Here is a 20176-nt window from a genome sequence, read left to right as displayed (position 1 = left end):
ATTTAACAATCTGTAGTTTTCATTTAAAAAACTTATCAAAATAAAAAACATAAGATCTCAAATAGAATATCAGTAGATAACCAATAACCATTAATAATGCAGTTCCCGAAACTTTGCTTAAAGTGAATTTTTTTATAGTTCGTTATGTAAAACCTCAAATAGAAAAATCGAATCTATCTATAATTGAAGATCAAACGAACTTCTAAGTGAAGTTCGATCATAATTATGTAAACAGTAAATTCGAAGCGATTTACATATTGTAGTAGTAGCGCCACCTACTCTCAGCCTTGCACGGTAGTTTAATTTTTTTTATATATATATATGGCAACACTCATATTCGTAGTGGGGACACACATTCCGGGTTTCAGTCATGTAGTTTAAAGATGCTCAATTGCTCAATGCTCAATTTTGTTTACTTAGTCATTTCGTAGTATTTAAGGGTCGGGTTATTATTATTTTTTATCATTCCAATAATGATACAGGGTGGGTGATGGTAAATCGCTTCGAATGAAGCTGTTCACATAATTATGATCGAACTTCACTTAGAAGTTCGTTTGATCTTCAATTATGTTTCACAGCTTCATTCTTCGGATTTACATATTGTAGGATGTTTAGAGCCATGTGAAATGACTAAAATCTCATAATGTGTTCATTATGAATATATTAGAGGATGTAAAATAAAAATCTTTTGTATATTGTTCATTATGAATATATTAGAGGATGTAAAATAAAAATCTTTTGTATATATAATCATATATAATCACCTTTCATTTATTCATGACACTTTAATAGAGATTGAGCAAAATTATTTTCAGTACAAATTTCTTTGTTATAAAATTTTGCAAAAACTGACGAAGAATCAGACCATCCTGCAGTTTTTTTGATTACATCTATGCTTACTCCTAATCGATTAGCTTTTGATGTGGCTGCATGCCGTGTACTATGAGCGCTAAATATTGTTGTGTCTAATCCGCTGTCCTTTAAAGTATCTTTAATCCAACGACTTAATGTTTGAGAGTTAACTTTAGAAAATGGTTTTTTATAGCTAATAAATAAGCTGTCGTTATTTCTAGATTGAATAGTTCTATCAATATATGTTTGAAGACATCTAGCCGGACAAATTTCTGGACGTAAATTGTAAAATGGGAGTTTTAAAAGAGGTTAGAAAGGATTTACATGGGTGGTTTTAATTCTGTCTGGAATCTTTATGACTATTTCATTGGGATTAACAACAATATTTGGCATCTTTATTAAAGAGAGAGTTTGTACACGGTGTGCAGTGACAAGGGCAATTAATGTGACTGTCTTTTTGGAGAGTTTTAAGATCCAGTTCTTCATTTGGCCATTTTCTAGCTAAGTTATTTAATACTACATTAGTGTCCCAGGTTATATTATATTTGGGACCAGATGGTCTCAATCTTAAAACACCCTTCATAAAGCGCTTAATTCTATCATCATCTAAACTATTTTCTAATATTAACGATAAAGCCGATTTATACGAATTAATGGTTCCATATTTTGCACCTTTATCGAAGGTGTCAGTTAAAAAGTGTATAACAATTGGTATTGAAGATCGGGTATATTAATAATTATGTTATGAGAAGGGTTTCAGGGGTGTAAGAAAACGAGGTAGTCTCATATAAAATGTATTGTCTGTCACACACACACAGGAGGTTACAAATACAGAAGGGTTCGGAAAAATCCCTTAAAATTATTAAAGTCGCGATAGATATGGAAGCGCGCGGATCGCGGCACATCAGTGTAGGTACGCGGAAGATGTGAATAGTTTGCCGGTTAATGGCTGACTGCCGAGCACAGAGGCGTCGGGGCAAACGGCGCGCTATATGACGTAGTGCGCATGCGCGATGTATCACGCGATGCGCGCGCAGGTGTTTGAAAGAGATTGCTATTCTCTATATCGCGTCGGCAACCGACCGCGGGAGGCCCGAGTGGGAAGGTCAGATGTACGGTGGTTTACTATAATGTATTTTACAATAATTTAACCAAGCTTTTACACAGACATCATATTGCTTGTAAGTTTGGGAAGACAAAGACGCTAACATTATATCTACGGATCTCGGAGACAGGCACCTCTTCAGTAGAGCTTGCCGCATAATTTCGCGGCAACCAATGTTAGTGTCCGGTGGAGGTTGTGTGGTGACCTGAAAGGAGATTTTAGTAAATTTATATTTGGTTCAAAATAAATTATTTCACGACACAACCTCCTAAATAATGGAAACCATGGTTGAGTAGGCCAATATTGTACTACAACCACTCCTTCTGCTTGTTCATTAACTATCTTTTGAAGGGTCTTCAAAATAACTGAAAAACGTTAGTTATTCCAAGGGATTGTAAAAGCATCTATTGCCCATGCATCTGGATCATTCTTCCAAGTGATAAAAGTGGAACATTTGGCATTACATCTATTAGCAAATAAATCTACCTGTGGGGTGCCAAACATTTGTTTTATTTCATTAAATGCATAATCACCCAACTCCCATTCTGTATCGTGAAATTTTTTACGAGATAAAAAATCAGCTTCTATGTTTTCTTTTGAACATATATATGAAGCAAATATAACAATTCTACGTCTTTCGCACCATTTCCAGATATCCCTAGTGATGTAATTAAGGTGTGGGTATTGAACACTACCCATCTTATTTATGCAAGCAATCGCTGTAATATTATCAACTCTTAGTAGTATTTCACAATTGTAACAATGGTTAGCATATAGTTTCAATCCGAAAAAAGCTGATTTTAATTTTAATTCGTTAATATGGAGAGACCTCTCACTATCTTTCCAATGTCCGTAAGATTTATTGTTTTCACTAAAAACACCCCATCCAGTCGTTGATGCGTCGGTGTAGATTTCTTTAATATATCTACCAGATTTAAGAGGGCAAAATCCATTTTTAACATTACTTAACCACCATTTCAAATCATTTTGTAGAAAATATGGTTCAGTGACCATTTTGTCATAATTATGATAAATATTTAATTTGCAAAATAAAAATTGTTCAAGTAATTTTACGTACAACCAGGAGTATTGTATTGCTGGACAAGCATACACTAATAAACCTGTTAATTTAGCAATATCTCTAAGTTTACACTTGTTTCTATTTTGAAATGTTTTGATATGACTTATTATTTTTTGAATTTTATTTTCTGGTAATCTTAAAATCATATTTTTAGAGTTAAATAAAAAACCAAGAAATTTACACTCTGTTGAAGGGGTAAAGCAACTTTTTTCTTCATTTATAATTAAGCCCAAATTAAGAAGAATTGACTTAGTTGATTCTATATTAGATTTGCATTCAATGTAATTTTTTCCTATACAAAAAATGTCATCTAAATATATGACAGACATATAATTGTGCGACCTTAGATATTCTATAACGGGTTTTAGTAGTTTTGTGAATACGTAGGGTGCTGTGCTCAAACCAAATGGTAAACAATTAAATTCAAATAAATTGTCTCTGTATTTAAAACGTAAATATTTTCTGTTTGATTTTTCTACATTAATAAAAAAATAACTATCTTTCAAATCGATGGAAGCCATATACGAGTATTTTGTTATTAATTTTATTGCAGTTCAATAATCTTCCATTTTAAAGTGCTTAGTTTTAACAAATTTGTTCAACTTTTTTAAATTTAGAATAAATCTTTTTTCACCATTTGGTTTGGGCACGAGAAAAATACTGGATATGAATTCTCCCGATTCATGAGAGCATCTTGAGATTGCATTTATGTCTAATAATTTTTGAATTGCTATCTCGAAATCGTGGTGTTCCTCTATAGATTTCGGATAAACATTTGGATAATTTTCCTGAGAGGGAGTTGAAACAAAAGGTATTTTGTAACCTTTTATACAAGATAGCACGAATGAGTCGCTTGTGATTTGAGCCCATTGCTGAAAAAAATATTGCAAACGACCGGCGTACTGTACCTGATGATTTATCGTCGATGTGAAGTGTCGGCGGTTCGGTGATCGAGAACACGTTGCTGGTGGAGGGTGGTGCGAGCCGCGAGCTGGAGTTGCGGTCTTGGATAACTCTCTACTCTGTTTGCGAAGATTGCCCTTGGAGTTTAAATAATTCTTGTTCTTATACTGAGGAGCGTTTTTGGTGTTTGGCTTTGGAGTCACCTTTTGAAGGGACTCTCCAGTTTTTTGAACATTTTTGGCAATCTTTAATTTTTCTGAGACATCTTCGCCAAATAAATATTTATCTCTATTGGTACTCGCAAGTGTTTCCCGTAATCCAGTGTTGATTGCATTCAGGAAAATGCCACGGCGCGTTTTGGTCTCGGCGTTGTGGCTATCACAAAGAATTCGACAATCATCACTTAACGGTTGCAGAAGCTTTTGCTTCGAGGTTTCATTGGAGATTACTAATTCCATCACTGTTGATAATGCGGCTAATGCAATGCCGATTTGATTTTGTTTTTGAAACATGGTTGTGTCTCTTTTAGCAATTATGTCGGGAACTGCTGCTTTGGCTTCAGGATTTAATATTGGTGCTAATAGGAGGTTACAGTTTGCGGGAATTAAATACTGTCCTGTGAGCTTGTCCTTTATTTCTTTAGATAGGCCATTCTTCAAAATTTCTTGCCATCTACCCGCAATTTCTTTATGAATTTCTTTTCCCAGGACAACATCTGATTGCGGAGCATCTCCTAACAGCTGTAATATATTTTCTTCAAGAGGATGTTCCTTATTTTCTCCATTTTGTATAGTTGAAGGTCCTGGGATTGAATTTGGGGATAGAGATTCATCCGGCATAGACACACTTTGGTCTAAAGGTGAGACTTCCCGCGGTGGATTCAAAAGTTCAAAATTCTGTCTATTTCCAATATTTGAGGATGGTGAAGCAAGTGTGGATAATTCAACTCCCGGTTCATCATTAACTGCCTCTTCCTCCTCAACGATTGTATCTGCATGAAGGCAGAAACATGATTAGAAATTATTAACACACAACGTGTGTTAATAATAGCTGCGCATACGACGTATGCCAGCAAAATAATTTGATGATAATATTGGGGATTCCAACAGACACATGACGTCTGTATTTTAATTGCTGCGCATACGACGTATGGCCAGCAAATGAAAAAAACATATTATTAGACATTATAACAGACACACGACGTGTGTTTTTGTCATACATACGACGTATGTATGAGCAGTACGTACTTATCACTTATATATTATGTCAAAAAAAATTACTTACTATTAGGTTCATCAAATGACGATCAAGATGACGACGAAATAATCCTTAATCTTCGTTTCTTTTGTAATTTTATTTCTAATTTCCGTATCTTCCGTTCAATTTTGTCATATGATCCACTTTTCCCCATTATTTTAAAGAAAAAAAATAGTCATTATAAAATTAATTTTAAACTTCGTTATTTACGAATTTAATTTTTAGTGGACGTGCGAAGGCTACAGCACGGAAACGCACAATGACTGAAACCCGGAATGTGTGTCCCCACTACGAATATGCAAGAGTGTTGCCATATATAAAAAAAAAAAACTTTAAACTACCGTGCAAGGCTGACAGTAGGTGGCGCTACTACAATATGTAAATCCGAAGAATGAAGCTGTGAAACATAATAGTAAAAGACTATGCAATTGCCGAATAATTCAATATGAAGAAAAAGTGTGTAAAGAAGATGGCGTTTTTCACACTTAAGAATGAAACATTAAAATTAGAAAAACTTAAAATTCTTAGAAATAGAAAGTAAATAAAGTTTCAATTTTTGTTTACTTTAAGTCTTGTCTGTTGCCAAATTTGTTACTAAACCTTGCATGAATTTTTGTAAAAAAATATTAAGCTTTGTGTATCTATTCTTTAGTTTGTGATTGTGATAGCTTGTTAATAGCCTTAATTACTTTTAATTTTTGTGGTCAGTCAAGTTTTAGTTTGTTAAAATATATTAAAAATAAACACAAGTGTGCAGCAAAACATTTTATTAAACCTAATTAAAATAGTTATTTATAAGGTCTGTTCTTTAAGTAATATCTTAACTCTTCATGCCACTGTTCCTCAACAATATCCTCAGCTGGCAGTGCAGAAGTACCCTCAGAAGTTGAGGGTATCAACTTCTGATGGAACTTCTTGCAGGTTTCTACAAATCGCAGTTAATAAACTAAAGGGCCACAATTCAAAATTATACATTTTTGGAGAGAGCATTTTTAATATTATGATTTAGTTTTTTGATATTTTTTTCGCACTCCTGCTGTCAATTCTTTTGTTTCATATATCAAATATGCATATATATTTTTTTAGTGTCGTGGTCGCCGTTGCTTTTGTTCTTTTACTCAAAGGAGATACTTAAACTCTGTGTCGTCGTATGAAGTCTTAAAAAAAACTTGTTTCTGTTTTCTTGAACAACTTTTAAAACTTTTATATCTGTCCATTTCAGCTTTTTTCCATTTTCTGTAACGGTGTAGTTACCTACAGCCAGAGGTTTTTAATGAAAAAAACTGTCATGTGTCAGTTCTTTAACAGAGTAAGGTGTGCCTTTCTTCTTAGCCGTTTTGATTAATGCTATATACTGATCTGGTCTATAGATTGGCCAAGATTTCAATGCATTTGAAATATTCCTCCCTATCACGGAGTGTTCAGAGTCACCCACCCTCGTTTTGGGTGTGCCCCTTTATATTTGTGTGTTATACTACGCAATTTTGGAAACTGTCGAATAGCGTGTTGATCCATTGCCAACATAAACTTATTCTTTTGTTGGCCACAGCAATTGTCGCTATAGAAAACAACATCAAAATCTTCATTTGCTTTATCATGCAAATTATGTAAATACATAAATACGCAAGAGCCTAATTCGTTAACGCCTCGAGCACCTCCTCCTTCATGCCAGACATAACAGATAGTGTTTTTGTGTGATCAAATGCAGTGAGAAAGTCATCATGGTTAGCCTTTAATGAACCGGGGTTATACAGACCGAGTTTAAAATGTTTACTTTTTAAGGACATCATTGTGGCAGATAGAAAAAAAAAGTATTTGTAAATACCTATATAAATTAGCAATAATAATGGGGATAAGACTTTCATAAAATGAATTACATAAACATAAAATATAAGGAATACAATATAATATATTAACAATGTATTATATAAAGTAACTATTTTGTTGTCCGAACCATTTAATGCATGTAGATTCATTCAAAGTGGCTTTTATAGTTCGATTTGTCATTGATTTATTCGTTCTAGACGCGATTGTATCTCTGAGAGCTGTGTGATCCACGCTGTCAAATGCTGCTTCTATGTCGATCGAAAGAACTTTTTTCACCCGCTTTCCATTCTTCATCCAATATTCGACCACGTGGAGCGATTACTTAGAAAGGCGATAGTTGCCTAGTGTTTCAATTGTTTCGTCCAGTCGTTTTAATAAAAGATTTGCATAAATTCTGTATCCCGTAGTACATATAGGTACGTCTTTAGTCATTTACCTGTTTCAGGTTATTTTTTTCCTTCCGTGCACTTTCATAACTAAGTTTTGTTAACTGGTTAAGAAAAACCCTTTTTTATTATTGTTTTCACAACTGGTTTTTAAACAAGAATACGAAGTGTTCATTCATAACTGACAATCACAAATAGTTAAGAAACGAATAATTATGATTATGTTTTTATAACTAGCTACAGTCAGCAATAACATTTTTCCTTTAACCTTAAATCAAACACAGAATGTAATTTAGGTGAAATTAACTATTACTTAATATTTAAATGGCGCAATTATTTCTAAACAATGTCCAACAGTGATAGACTTATTTGTTAAAAGATGTATAGTATCCGCAATTTCTTGGTCAATCTCTTGGTAATTTTTGTTCGATGTGTTTTTGTTTGTTTTGAACGACATTGAAATTTTTGTTTCTTTAAGAAGAACATTCAGAATTGTTGCTAGCGACGCTTTTTGGCGTCCAACCATTCTATTAAGTCTTGCGTGCCAGCCTTCTAGATTGTTGGTGGTCCGAATTTCCTCGCCGTAGCAGCACCAAGTCTTGATAAAATTTACATCGCTGAACCAGTAACGGTTTAGGTAATTGTTGAACTTTATCACTGCTTCAGTTTTCGGGGATTTGGTCATTGTATACTTGTAACCTGCCATTACATATCTCAATGGCAATCGGGCTAAGCCAGCACATCTCGCAATATGTCGTCTTTGTACTGTAGATTTAATCCCTAATCGTTTCGCCTTTTTAAAAAGACTGGCACAAAAATGATAATAACATCCTTTCATTACTGCATTCGGAAAAATTTTACGTATCGCTTTCATTGCTGAGATTTCGTAATCCAGTGTCAATTTTACGGGGTTCCATTCTGGAATTTGTGACTTTATCATTTCAAATATAAGTTTGTAGGTATTTTCAGTTTTATTATGAATGAAACCAAAGAATAAAGGTACCATTTTTTTTGTTATTTTATGTAGTCCATGAATGGTATATATTTGTGTGAAAGGTTCAGGGCAAGACTTAAAAGTTCCATCCAGAAAGAAATGTTCGAAATTGTCCAAATACGTTTTTATATCAGAAGAAGAAAATATTAAAATCCTGTTGTTTGTGTCATTGTCGTTATAGTCAGCCAGGAGGAAGTTTTTATATTTTTTTGGTATTTCTACTTTAGTTGGTGATTCAAAATGGAGCTTAGAAACTCCTAATGCCTTATTTCTTGCTTTGTATAGACCACTTTTAATATTGTCAAATTTTGGTAAGTCAGCAACTAAGTGCACGCCATCGTCTTCCAGTTCGCATACTACTTCTTCAAACTGTTTTTGTATTGGATCGACATTAGCTACTATTTTAGTTTTCAAATCTTTCATTTTCTTCAAAACTAGATATTTTGCACTATTAGGTAAACAATCAATATCGTGCACGCCCTCTTTAACTATATGGTTTTCATTGCTTAATGTCACATTACCTTTACAACCGGTTTTATTGTAGCATTTCCAAAAAACATTTTCGTTCACATAAGTTTTAATTTTATGGTACTGACGGCCGTCGTATAGTAGTTTCTCGCGATCCCTTTTTGTCGTTATGAACTCCATGGTGGGCTTAGAAAGCGACATAGTTTATCACTTAAGTTTTCGGTTGCTATATATTTTATATAAATTGCACTCAATTGCAATAGAAAACTAAATAATACTAAAATGACAATGTCAATGTCATGCCATTGCAGTTTACATATCAATAATAGATAATTTATTAAGATAAGAACCTCATCCGTTTTCCGCATGCAATACTCTCGATAAAAACTCTAACTCTGTTGTTTTTATTTTGATTTAAGGTTAAAGGAAAAATGTTATTGCTGACTGTAGCTAGTTATAAAAACATAATCATAATTATTCGTTTCTTAACTATTTGTGATTGTCAGTTATGAATGAACACTTCGTATTCTTGTTTAAAAACCAGTTGTGAAAACAATAATAAAAAAGGGTTTTTCTTAACCAGTTAACAAAACTTAGTTATGAAAGTGCACGGAAGGATTTTTTTTAGGGAGTGACACTTGTACCGACTAAGTTCATGAGGATGGCAATATGTCTTTATTCCATGCTCTTCGAATGTGGTCTAGAATTTCTAGATTTAGCTCTTTTGGGTTGGCTTTGTATAATTCTGTTACGACTTGATCAATTCCCGGGGCTTTTATTGCACATTTTTTTGATTATTTCTTCGTTTTCTTCTAGTGTAGGTTCCGCGCCTAGTTCTTCTGCGTTTTCGCCTGTCAATTCTTCTATGATTTGTCCTTCCGTTTTTGCAAGTTCTTGTTCCCATTGGCTGATGAAAAATAACGTTAAGAAGCCCATTCTCTTATTTATTTATGGACATAAATCGCACATGACTTATGCTTTGAGTGAATTTTGTGAAGCAAATGATATAATTCTATACGCATTGCCACTAAATAGTACTCATATGCTCCAACCGGCTGATGTTAGTGTATTCAGACCACTAAAACAGAATTGGAAAAATATAGTTAAAAAATCAGACCAAGCTGTAACAAAATTCAATTTTTGCTCCATTTTAAATAATACCCTGTCACAAACTGAGCTAAAAGACGCTATCAGAAATGTGTTCAGAAAGTGTGGCCTATACCCGCTAAATGAAGATAATGTTGATTACACAAAATGTGTAAAGGATACACAACAAAGAGTAGAGAAAGAGAGAAGAGAGAAAAATTCAAGCTCGAATAAGAAAACTGCAAATGAGTTTGATGCAGCAATGAAAGTAATATCAATAATTAAAAATGAACTGTCGGAACGTACTATAGATTCAGAAGTCGTTTTAAAAGAGATAGAAATTTCTAAAGCAACATATCTCCAAAATAGGCGTTCTAAATCAAAGACGCCTCGAAATTCTGCGGCCTCAGATCTTAGTACATCCATTCTGCCTATTGAGATGTTAGCTATGTTTGACGAACCTGAAATAAATATGGTAAAAGATGATGAAGATCCTCAAGCTGCAACACCAAATCAACTTACAACTAATATGACAACAGACATCACTCCAGAAAACTTAAGCTTTGAAGAAACTGAAACCAAAGAAGAGCAAGGTGTTTCACAACCTTTCAAAAGTACTACACCTACATTTCCCAGAGCCAAAGGCATCCCCAAAAACAGTAATCCGTCAAGTTAATTTGCCAAGCGCAATTTCATCACAAGCCTGGCGAGACTACTACAAAAAAAAAAAGATGAAGAAAAAGAAAATATTCAATTACAGAAAAAGCTTAAACAACAATTGAAGGAGGAAGAAAAGAAAAAGAAAGCAGATGAAAAGGAGAAGAAGAAGAAAAAGAAGGTTTTATCAAAAAAGAATATTAATAAAAAAGATACTTTGTTATGCAGTGAATGTGCTGAAGAATTAATTAGTGACGTTGAAGATGATTTGGAAAAAAATATAGGCTGCGATGTATGCATTCGCTGGTTCCACTTAAAATGCACAGAAATGCGCGAAAAATCTTATATTGAAGCAGCTCTAACGACCTATAATTATACAGTTCATTTTGTCAAAATTAATAACTTTTTTTTCAATAAATAATACAATACGATTTCGACTTTCATTTCATTGCCCTAGAGTTCCCTTTTCAGTGGTTTTTAATGATCGTAAACAGCCGCAAACTGTTGAACGTAAACTGACGAAAAGCGATCGTGAACTAAAAAAAACACACTTTTCGATTATTTGTAAATTTAAAAATAATAGATAAATAGAATTATTTATGAAGATGGGTTTATTAAATAATTTGTAAGTTTTTTTATGCATAAAACACAATATCTAGTTTGTAATGCATAATTTTTTCAAGTTATGACGTTTTAAAATCGAAACATCGACTAACTGATCGTAAACCGGTGGATTCACCCTATATTGTCATCTGTTCGATTCGATCGATTTTTTTTACTATTACAATAAGCTTAAGGTTGAACTATCTCAGTTTTAAATATTGCTTTACTAAGTGACTTCTACCTAGTCGTTGATAGGGGGTATCAATTACTTGAACATTAAATATCAAATACTAGTACAAAAGTAAAGTTGTCTTTCTTTTTTGTGCAGGTACTTATTAAATTGATAAAATACGTTAAAAATGCCTCCAATAAAGGGAAAAATGTTCAGTTATTCCGAAGATGATATGATAAAAGCATTTAACCCTTTCCACGCCAAGAGTTTTCGTCAAAAACGTTCACCACACGCCACGGCAATAAACGTGGTTGTTTTACTAGTGTTGTTGATATTAAGTATCGATTTTATTAATTTTTATTAAATAAATCATTATAAAAATATATCTATTGTATTTTTTTAGTTTCATGGAGTTTATTTAATTATTTTGTACTCTTTGAAACAGTTTAAACAAAATAATTAGAACAAAATGTATTGAAATCTTAGTGGCGTACAGTGAAAAAACGCACAAGTAATGATGATATTAATTCCATCACTACGCGTCTGATATATCAGACAGTGGCGTATGCTTATTATGAGTTTCTAACAAGTGTTAGTGATGTGCCAACTTCCGGTCATAAACTTCGATACCTTACAAAAGATTTACTTTTAACTTATTGATTTATTACTAAATTAATAAAATGATGGAGACAATATTCATTTTACTAGATCTGATGATCGTATTAATATCTAACAATCCTTAAATCAAGTTATATTTATTTTAAAGACAAAAAACGATTCCTTGTGTAAAAATTTACCATACCCTACACTACATGACTTGCTTACCTACCTACATGACATGACTAACTTGAATCATCTGAAAGTGTAATTTTTCTTTTCGTCGTCTCAAGTTTTTTTACTTTCAATTGCCATGGCTAAAGGTAAGCTTTTACTGTATTTCAAAGAGTTATGATTTTCAATTACTTTTTGTAGTAAAATAATGTAAAGTACCGGTAACGGCAGAGAAATATTGTTTTCATGCAGCAATACAATCACTTTCTTTAATGATGACCTCGCTTAAAACATTATTTACACGAAATTAAAATCTCTGAAGGAAAGCATGCTAAATAAATAATAAGTAATTTCTTAATTCATGTAAAATTTTCCAGATAACAAACGAGTTAGGAAGGAGTTTTCAGACAGCGATGAAGATGCAACTCAAACTGTTTTCCTCAAATCTGTTTTACAAGAAAGGGTTAAAAAACAATTGCCAAAAATGCTTCCTGAGCAAGTAAAAGAGGACCCACCGCAAGTGACTGTGAAATCATGTCCAGAATGTGCATCACTTAGTGCAACCGATAACAGGAATGAACATTTTTGTCGTTTACTCAACGAGGAATTAAAATATATCCAACCTTGTATGCGTACACGTTGTTACGTCAAAATTTTAAATTTTTTACGGACGCTTTTAAATGAACATACTCACAACATAGAAGTATCCGAGACTGAAAAACAATAATTCAGTTTGATAAACGACTATACTCATAATAATAAGTAGCTCTACTTTTAGCTGTATATTTTATTATTGATTATTTTAATGTTTCTTTTGATATGTTTTTTTTTGATTTGGTCTACTTACTCATATGGCGGTTTTGTATTAAAAACAGCAAAAGTCAAACTGACAACGATTTGACTTTTGCCCGCTTTATTTCAGGACAAATATACCTGCGCGCACGCACATTGAACACGGTGGGACGCGGTTTCAGTGTGTTGATAAGATAAATCTTTATTGTACAACAATGTTATTTGGCATCTGGCAGGTGACAATAAGTTATTCTAACTTATCATTGCAGTCAGTACAAATCTTAATATTCTATTTTTGATAAATAGGTATAAGGTTTGTTTAAAAATGATGATTTGGAATACATAATCTATTTACTTGAAATGTAAGTAATTATGATACTATTTTATGATAAAATAGGAAACAGAATTACTTTTATTTTATTAAAGTTCAAGGGAATTTGATTTGTCGTGATAAAATAAAAAATATTATGAATCAAAAAATGATAACATAATTAGGTGAGTAGGTATACATTATACGGAGTGTAAAAGTTTAGCTGATTAAATTTTAAGGGAATTAGCCATCAAATTTTTATACCCTTCAAGTAGGTATTTTCCAATTCCTGATAAGTATTACAAATCCTTCTTTTCATGATACACTCTACAACAGGGATCTACACATAAATAAACGTTGCATTCTGCACAGTAATACCGAGTCTGGGATCTGATTTTGTTTTTAGTGCAAACTTTGCACCGTTGACATTTCCTATCCGGAATGAGTTTTGGCATATGCTTTACAGCCGCGGCTGTAAGTAAACGTAAAGGGTTACTATCAAGACTTTGTCTTTGTGAAGTTTGCGGTATAATGGTCAATACATCAGCTGCCGGTTTGTGTTTGCTTATGAGTTGCCGTATCACATTCAACTGAAATTGCGCTAAATCAAGCTTTGTCATGCTCATGGCGTTGTAAATAAAAAAGGAATTTAATAAATGCATGTCGAAAATGTGGAAACCCAGCTTTTTGTGCCATTTTACAGTCTTTCTCATAATCGTTAATGAGCTTATCATCATATCTGTTCTATCAACTGATCCCATATTTTTACTGTAATCAATCACACACTCAGGCTTCATTTTCGGTAGACGGGTAACGCGATCGATTTTTTCAGATGGCACAAGTTTACTGTCGTGAACTGTACTTAACATTATAACATCTTTTTTGTCTTTCCATTTTAATGCCATTAGCGAGCCACAGTAATGGGAATCCACTTCGCCTTTCTTAATTTTTTTAAATTTTGGCATCCCACGCCTAGATACTCTAGCCGTGCCACATGCGTAAGTTTTCTTATTTTTTAAATACTTAAACAGCGAAGGACTACTGTACCAGTTGTCAACATATAAGCACCTGTTACAATCAAAATAGTCTTCAAGGAGTTTAACTACGACAGACCCACTTTTGCCCAAATCCGGAATATCTGCAACATCAGTGGTTGCACCACAATATACTATGAAGTCCACTATGCATCCAGTTTCAATATCACATAGTACAAAAAGCTTTATCCCAAATCTATTTCGTTTTCTAGGCATATATTGCTTGAAAACAAGGCGCCCTTTAAAAGGGACGATGCTTTCATCGATACACAAATTCTTGTAAGGAACCAATGATTCTTTATACAATCTACGTGCGTGTTGTATAATAAATTCTAGCTTAGTTAGTCTTAAATCAGACGTTGATGCTGGTGCTGCTGTCAGATCATGGAAACAGAGCATACCTAAAATCATACAATATCTGTTGCGAGTCATTAACTTCCCAAATATAGGAGCACATAATAGGGGATCCGTCGACCAATGTTCTTCAATAGACAAATGTGAATTTCTTGTCATTAACATGGTGACACTTAAAAGTATATACATGTCTTGTACTGTGACGTCACTCCATCGGTGTAATCTTGAGTACGTTTTCAATGGAAGAGTTCTCACTAGACGTTGATGGTATTGATTAGTGCATTTAACCATATGTTCGATAAGTTCTAAATTAATAAAATGTTCAAAGATTTCCAGTTCAGACGAAGCCTTTGATATTAAACTTGGTGATATTCCTGACGTAAAATGATCGAACAAAATTCTAATATTTTTAGTAACACGAAATAAAAAATATGAAAATAAATTTGATAGGAAGTTTTTTTTCTAAAGGTAACATCTTTATAGGTATTAATTTCAATATTCCTTTATAAAAAAAGAAAATTACAAACACTATATTGTATCAGAGCAGAGTAACTACACTAGATTGAGAACACTTTTATTTTATTGTATTATAATTTTTAATAACTTACCTGTTGATTATGTAAGAACACTTCATCACTTTCAAATTCACCATCACTAGTTCCTTCTAAAATCCTAATCAACTCCTCTGTAGTGGTCATATTTCAATAAATATTAATTTACAATGATAATACATCAACACAGCAAACATGATAACAAATCAAATCAAATCAAATCAAAATTCATTTATTCGTGAAAACAGGTACAATGGCTCGATAAAAATGTTAATATAACAGAACTCTGTTTTCTGCCTGGCAGGCGTACATAATCTTGTCAATATTAGTACCTATTAAATCTAGAAAACATTATTTAAAATAAAATTAAATCAAAATTAAATCATAGAAATGTCAGTCAGAATAATTAAATATATAATAGCTAATTAAATTAATAAAGATTACAATTTGTCACTCATAAAATGATTAAGATTATAATAACATTTCTGAACTAACAAATCGTGGAGGCTTCTTTTGAAACTACCCACATCTATGGTCAATTGTAGCGATTTCGGCAATTTATTATATATTAAAGGGGCTTTGCCAAATACACTATTGCTCATTAGTTTTGTTTTACATGCATATTGAATAACTTTGGTACAATGACGCGCGCTGGTGTGATGTGAAAACAAATGTTTGTTTGTGTGTACAAAAAGAGCACATTCGAAAATATATATGCAGGGCAGGGTAAGCAACTTATGCTTTTTAAAATATGGTACACATGAGTCAGTTGGTTTTAAATAGAAAATAGATCTAATGCAACGTTTCTGGGCTTTTAATATCATTTCTTTGTCAGTTGAGTTCCCCCAAAATATGACTCCATATTTTAATGATGACACTACATACGCATGATATGCTGTTAGAACAGTATTTATATTTACAATTTTTTGTAGTCTTGAGAGTACATATGAGTATTGATTTAACCGTTTGCGTAAGTAATCTAGATGCGTCTTCCATTTTAGTTTATTGTCAATATATAAACCTAAAAATTTATTGACCTCTGTTTCGGTAATAGTTTGGTCCAAGAATGTAATGTCAAGTTTGGAATTTTCATTATGTCTTTGTTTAAAATTTATTAGTTTCGTCTTTTCAATGTTAATTTTCAATTTATTATTATTTAGCCATTCTGTTATTAATGTCAATGTTTTTATAATTTCAGTCTCCATGTTATGGGATTCAGTCCCTGTTAATAAAATGGTACTATCGTCAGCAAAAAGTGTAACATGATGTTCTGTTACTGAAGGTAAATCATTAATATATACTAAAAATAATAGTGGACCTAATACACTCCCCTGCGGTATGCCACATGTAACTTTTCTAGCTTGTGAGTAGTAACTAAGTTCTGTTTTGGATTTGTCACAAATCTTATCAATTTGAGTTATCTGTTGTCGGTCCTTTAGATATGACTCCATCAGTTTGAGCGCGTTGCCACGGATACCGTAAGTGCACAGTTTGTGCAATAGAATTTCATGCACAACACGATCAAATGCCTTCGACATATCCATAAATAGACCAACACTCGGTTTTCTATTATCAACCTGTGCCTTAACTCTATATAAAAAGTCATAAATGGCCATGTTAATTGACTTTTTTTCTCTGAAACCATACTGTTGGGGTGAAAGTATATTATGTGATTCCAAAAAATTATATAGTTTTCTGTGTATGACCTTTTCTATTATTTTAGAGAAAATTGATCCCATAGCAAGGGGTCTAAAGTTATTCATTTTTGTCTTATCATTTTTCTTATGCAGTGGTTTTATTATAGAAATTTTAAATTTGTCAGGAAAAACACCTTTTTCCATAATATTGTTTATAATGTTACATAGTACGGGACTGATAATATGCGCAACATCTTTTACGATCATAGTGGCTATGTCATCATAACCAGTGCTTTTTGTATTTTTTAATGATTTAATTAATTCATAAATGTCAGATGGAATAATCGGAGTCAAAAATATTGAATTTAAATTATTGTTATTTATTGTATTTGAATAATTATTAGTAAATTTGTCAGATTTTGTTTCGTCAATAAAATAATCATTAAATGAATTCGCTATATCTATGGGATTAGTAATAATTTTATTATCAACATTAATTTTGTCAATATTTTCTTTAGGTACAATATATTTATTTTGGTTAATTATATTCCAAGTGGCTTTGCTTTTATTTTTCGAGTTATTGATAAGATAGTTATTCCTAGACTTTTGGGTAAGTGTTATTATTCGTTTATATCTTTTGTTATACAAGCGCATCGACAATTCGTTGTCTTTCGTAGGGTCCGTTCTATATTTCCATAGTAAAGCTCTCTTACGTTTACTACATATTTTAATACCTTTCGATATCCAACTGGGTTTTTTAAATGTGTTAATTTTTATTTTTACTATTGGAAAACATAGATCATATAGTAACTTAAATATATCATGAAACTCATTGTATGCTGCATTTGGGTCCATTTCTTGGCAAACATTTTCAAACCTTATTTGGCTTAAGTATTTGATAAAAAATTGTCTATTATACTTCGAGTCGTTTCATTTTGAACCAGTATTTTAGACGGCAATATTTTTTGACAGGAAATGTTATTATTTGCGCAGTATGATCTGACAATGAAAATTCACGTACCTCACCCTTACATTTATTAGAATTGTGAATGATATTGTCCAAACAAGTCTTGCTTGATACGCGAGTAACTTGTTCAAACTGGAACTTAAGATTGTGTATGTATAATAAATTGCGGAAATCACCAGATTGTTTAGTTTTCACCAGAATATCTATATTGAAGTCTCCACAAATAACAACTTTATAGTTAGGTTTTTGTTTCATTAAAATCACATCAAGTTTGTTGAAGAACCTTTCTACATTAGAATTACTATTTTTGGGACTTCTGTAAATACATATAACCACTACTTTTTGCACTGGAAGTTCAATTGCAGAGCATTCAAATATATTTGGAACAGACATACTGGTAAATTCTGTGAGTTCATTAAACTTGTAATAGTTTCTTATTAAAATACAAGAGCCCCGTCCCTATCATGTCTCATAAAATACGATGCTAATTTAAAATTACATAACTTTAACCTATGCTCATCACCTTTACACATGTTATGTTCAGTAACACATAAAATATCAATAGGTATTCCTTCATCTTCTAATTCGTCTAAGCTAATTAGTAACATATCTCATTTTTTTATAAGTCCGTTTATATTCTGATGCATTATATTTATATTATTATGAACGAAATAAATTATTACTGTCGTTATTATAATTTTCAGTATTCGAGTCCATATTATTATTATTTTTATTAGAATTTATAATGTCACAAGCTTCATTAATTTTATTCATGTCATTTGAAGGAATATCATTTGAATTATTAGGTATCACTAATATGTTTGGGTTGAATTATCTTTAAAATCTTTATTTTTACAATCGCAATTATTATTTTGATTTATATTCTTCTGTACAAATTGTTTATAGGACTGTAATTGAACTTGGTAGCCAATGTATAATATTTCCTTTAATAGGCATCTAGCTAAGTTAGTTACAAAGTGTTTCTTTCGAGGCAGAATCCTACTATAATTCATATCCATAAATATAACATCATTATTTTGTCTACATAAAAATTGAAGTGTATAATTTATTTTCTTTTCATTTAAATTGTTATTATATGGAATTTCACTTACAATAACATTTGTATGTTTTAGAGAATGAAGCCATTTCATAATTTCTGTTTGTAAATTGTAAGGATTTTTATCATTTATTCCACCCAAAAAAACAACAGTATCATTTTTAGTTAGCTTGTTCAACTCATCATATAAATAATTATTTAATATATTGCTACTTGATGCACCTGGCTTAGAAAAACAGATAACAGTGTAGTCAGAGCCCAATAATTCTTGAAGTTGATTTCTGAGCCCACGTCCTTGTTCATCAGATAGTATAATAACCTTTTTGGTGGGAACTTGTTTGTGAATCTCTTTCTTGTAGATATTTTTGTTAAAATTTTCTGGAGAAAAAGTATTATCACTAGTGTCAGTAGATAGTTGCTGTAAACACGAGTTAATTTTGCTTGGGGTATTTCTTTCAAGACGGAATGTTACGTCCTTACTTTTTATTCCTGGGTTATGCGTATTGGCCAAAACGCTTCTGTCCAGATGTAATGGTGATATTCTTGGCGTACGCATCTTTATATTTAAAATCTTCCTTCTAATTGGTGTGGACATAATTTTGTTTTCAGTTAAATTATTAGTCGTAAGTTTTTTTAGTAATTCCATTTTTTTATCCTGCTCATGTATTTTTTGCTTCATTTTAATGTTTTCTATATTTAAATTTTCTATTTCCAAGTCTGCAATTAATAATTTCTCTCTTACAGTTTCTAATTCTGTTTTTAAATCTTCAACATAAGATGTATCATTTGTAGTTACATTTTGCAGGCTGTACATAGTAGTGTCCATAATAGTAGAATTTAAAATATTGCTATTACATTCCATCGTCATTTTTGTTAAGTCCGTTTCTGATATAGATCTGTGTAATTTTTTTCTAATGGTTATGTTATCCATTTTCAAAGACAAAAACTGTAATTATACTTATGAAAATATTCTAATGTCAATTAAATTGCCACTTGGCTGTATAATTTTATTCTTTAATTCATCTATATTTATAATACCATGTCAATATGTTACTTCTTATGTCAATTTCATTCATATGTCAAAGTCACTTCATTTATTTGACAGACAGAAAAGAAAAGCCGGTTGTGACGAAAGGGTTGTGGGCGTTGTGGGTTGTGGTTTCTCCGTTTTATCTGCTCTAATTGGTTTATTTCCATATAAACAAGTGATTCAATTTTTAAATAATTCCGTTGATTGCCTTTGCCGAAATTGTTGAAGTGTTTATAATGAGATATTAACGTTGTGAGATAGTATACAATGTCGTACCTTGAT

At 32.0% G+C, this 20176-nt stretch overlaps 1 protein-coding gene across 1 annotated transcript; it reads right to left on the bottom strand.

Annotated features, from left to right (window-relative positions):
- Positions 1-754: 754 nt before the first annotated feature.
- Positions 755-4930, bottom strand: LOC128678925 (uncharacterized). The gene is made up of 2 exons (XM_053760836.2): positions 3947-4930; positions 755-2162 (listed from the first exon to the last, which is right to left on the bottom strand). Exons 1-2 carry the CDS (start codon positions 4778-4780, stop codon positions 1959-1961), a joined length of 1038 nt encoding a protein of 345 aa, XP_053616811.2. The 5' UTR covers positions 4781-4930; the 3' UTR covers positions 755-1958.
- Positions 4931-20176: the final 15246 nt, after the last annotated feature.

The sequence above is a fragment of the Plodia interpunctella genome, chromosome 20 (genome assembly GCF_027563975.2).
Source record: "Plodia interpunctella isolate USDA-ARS_2022_Savannah chromosome 20, ilPloInte3.2, whole genome shotgun sequence".
Lineage (NCBI taxonomy): Eukaryota > Metazoa > Arthropoda > Insecta > Lepidoptera > Pyralidae > Plodia > Plodia interpunctella.
This window is presented reverse-complemented; position numbering and strand designations above follow the sequence as displayed.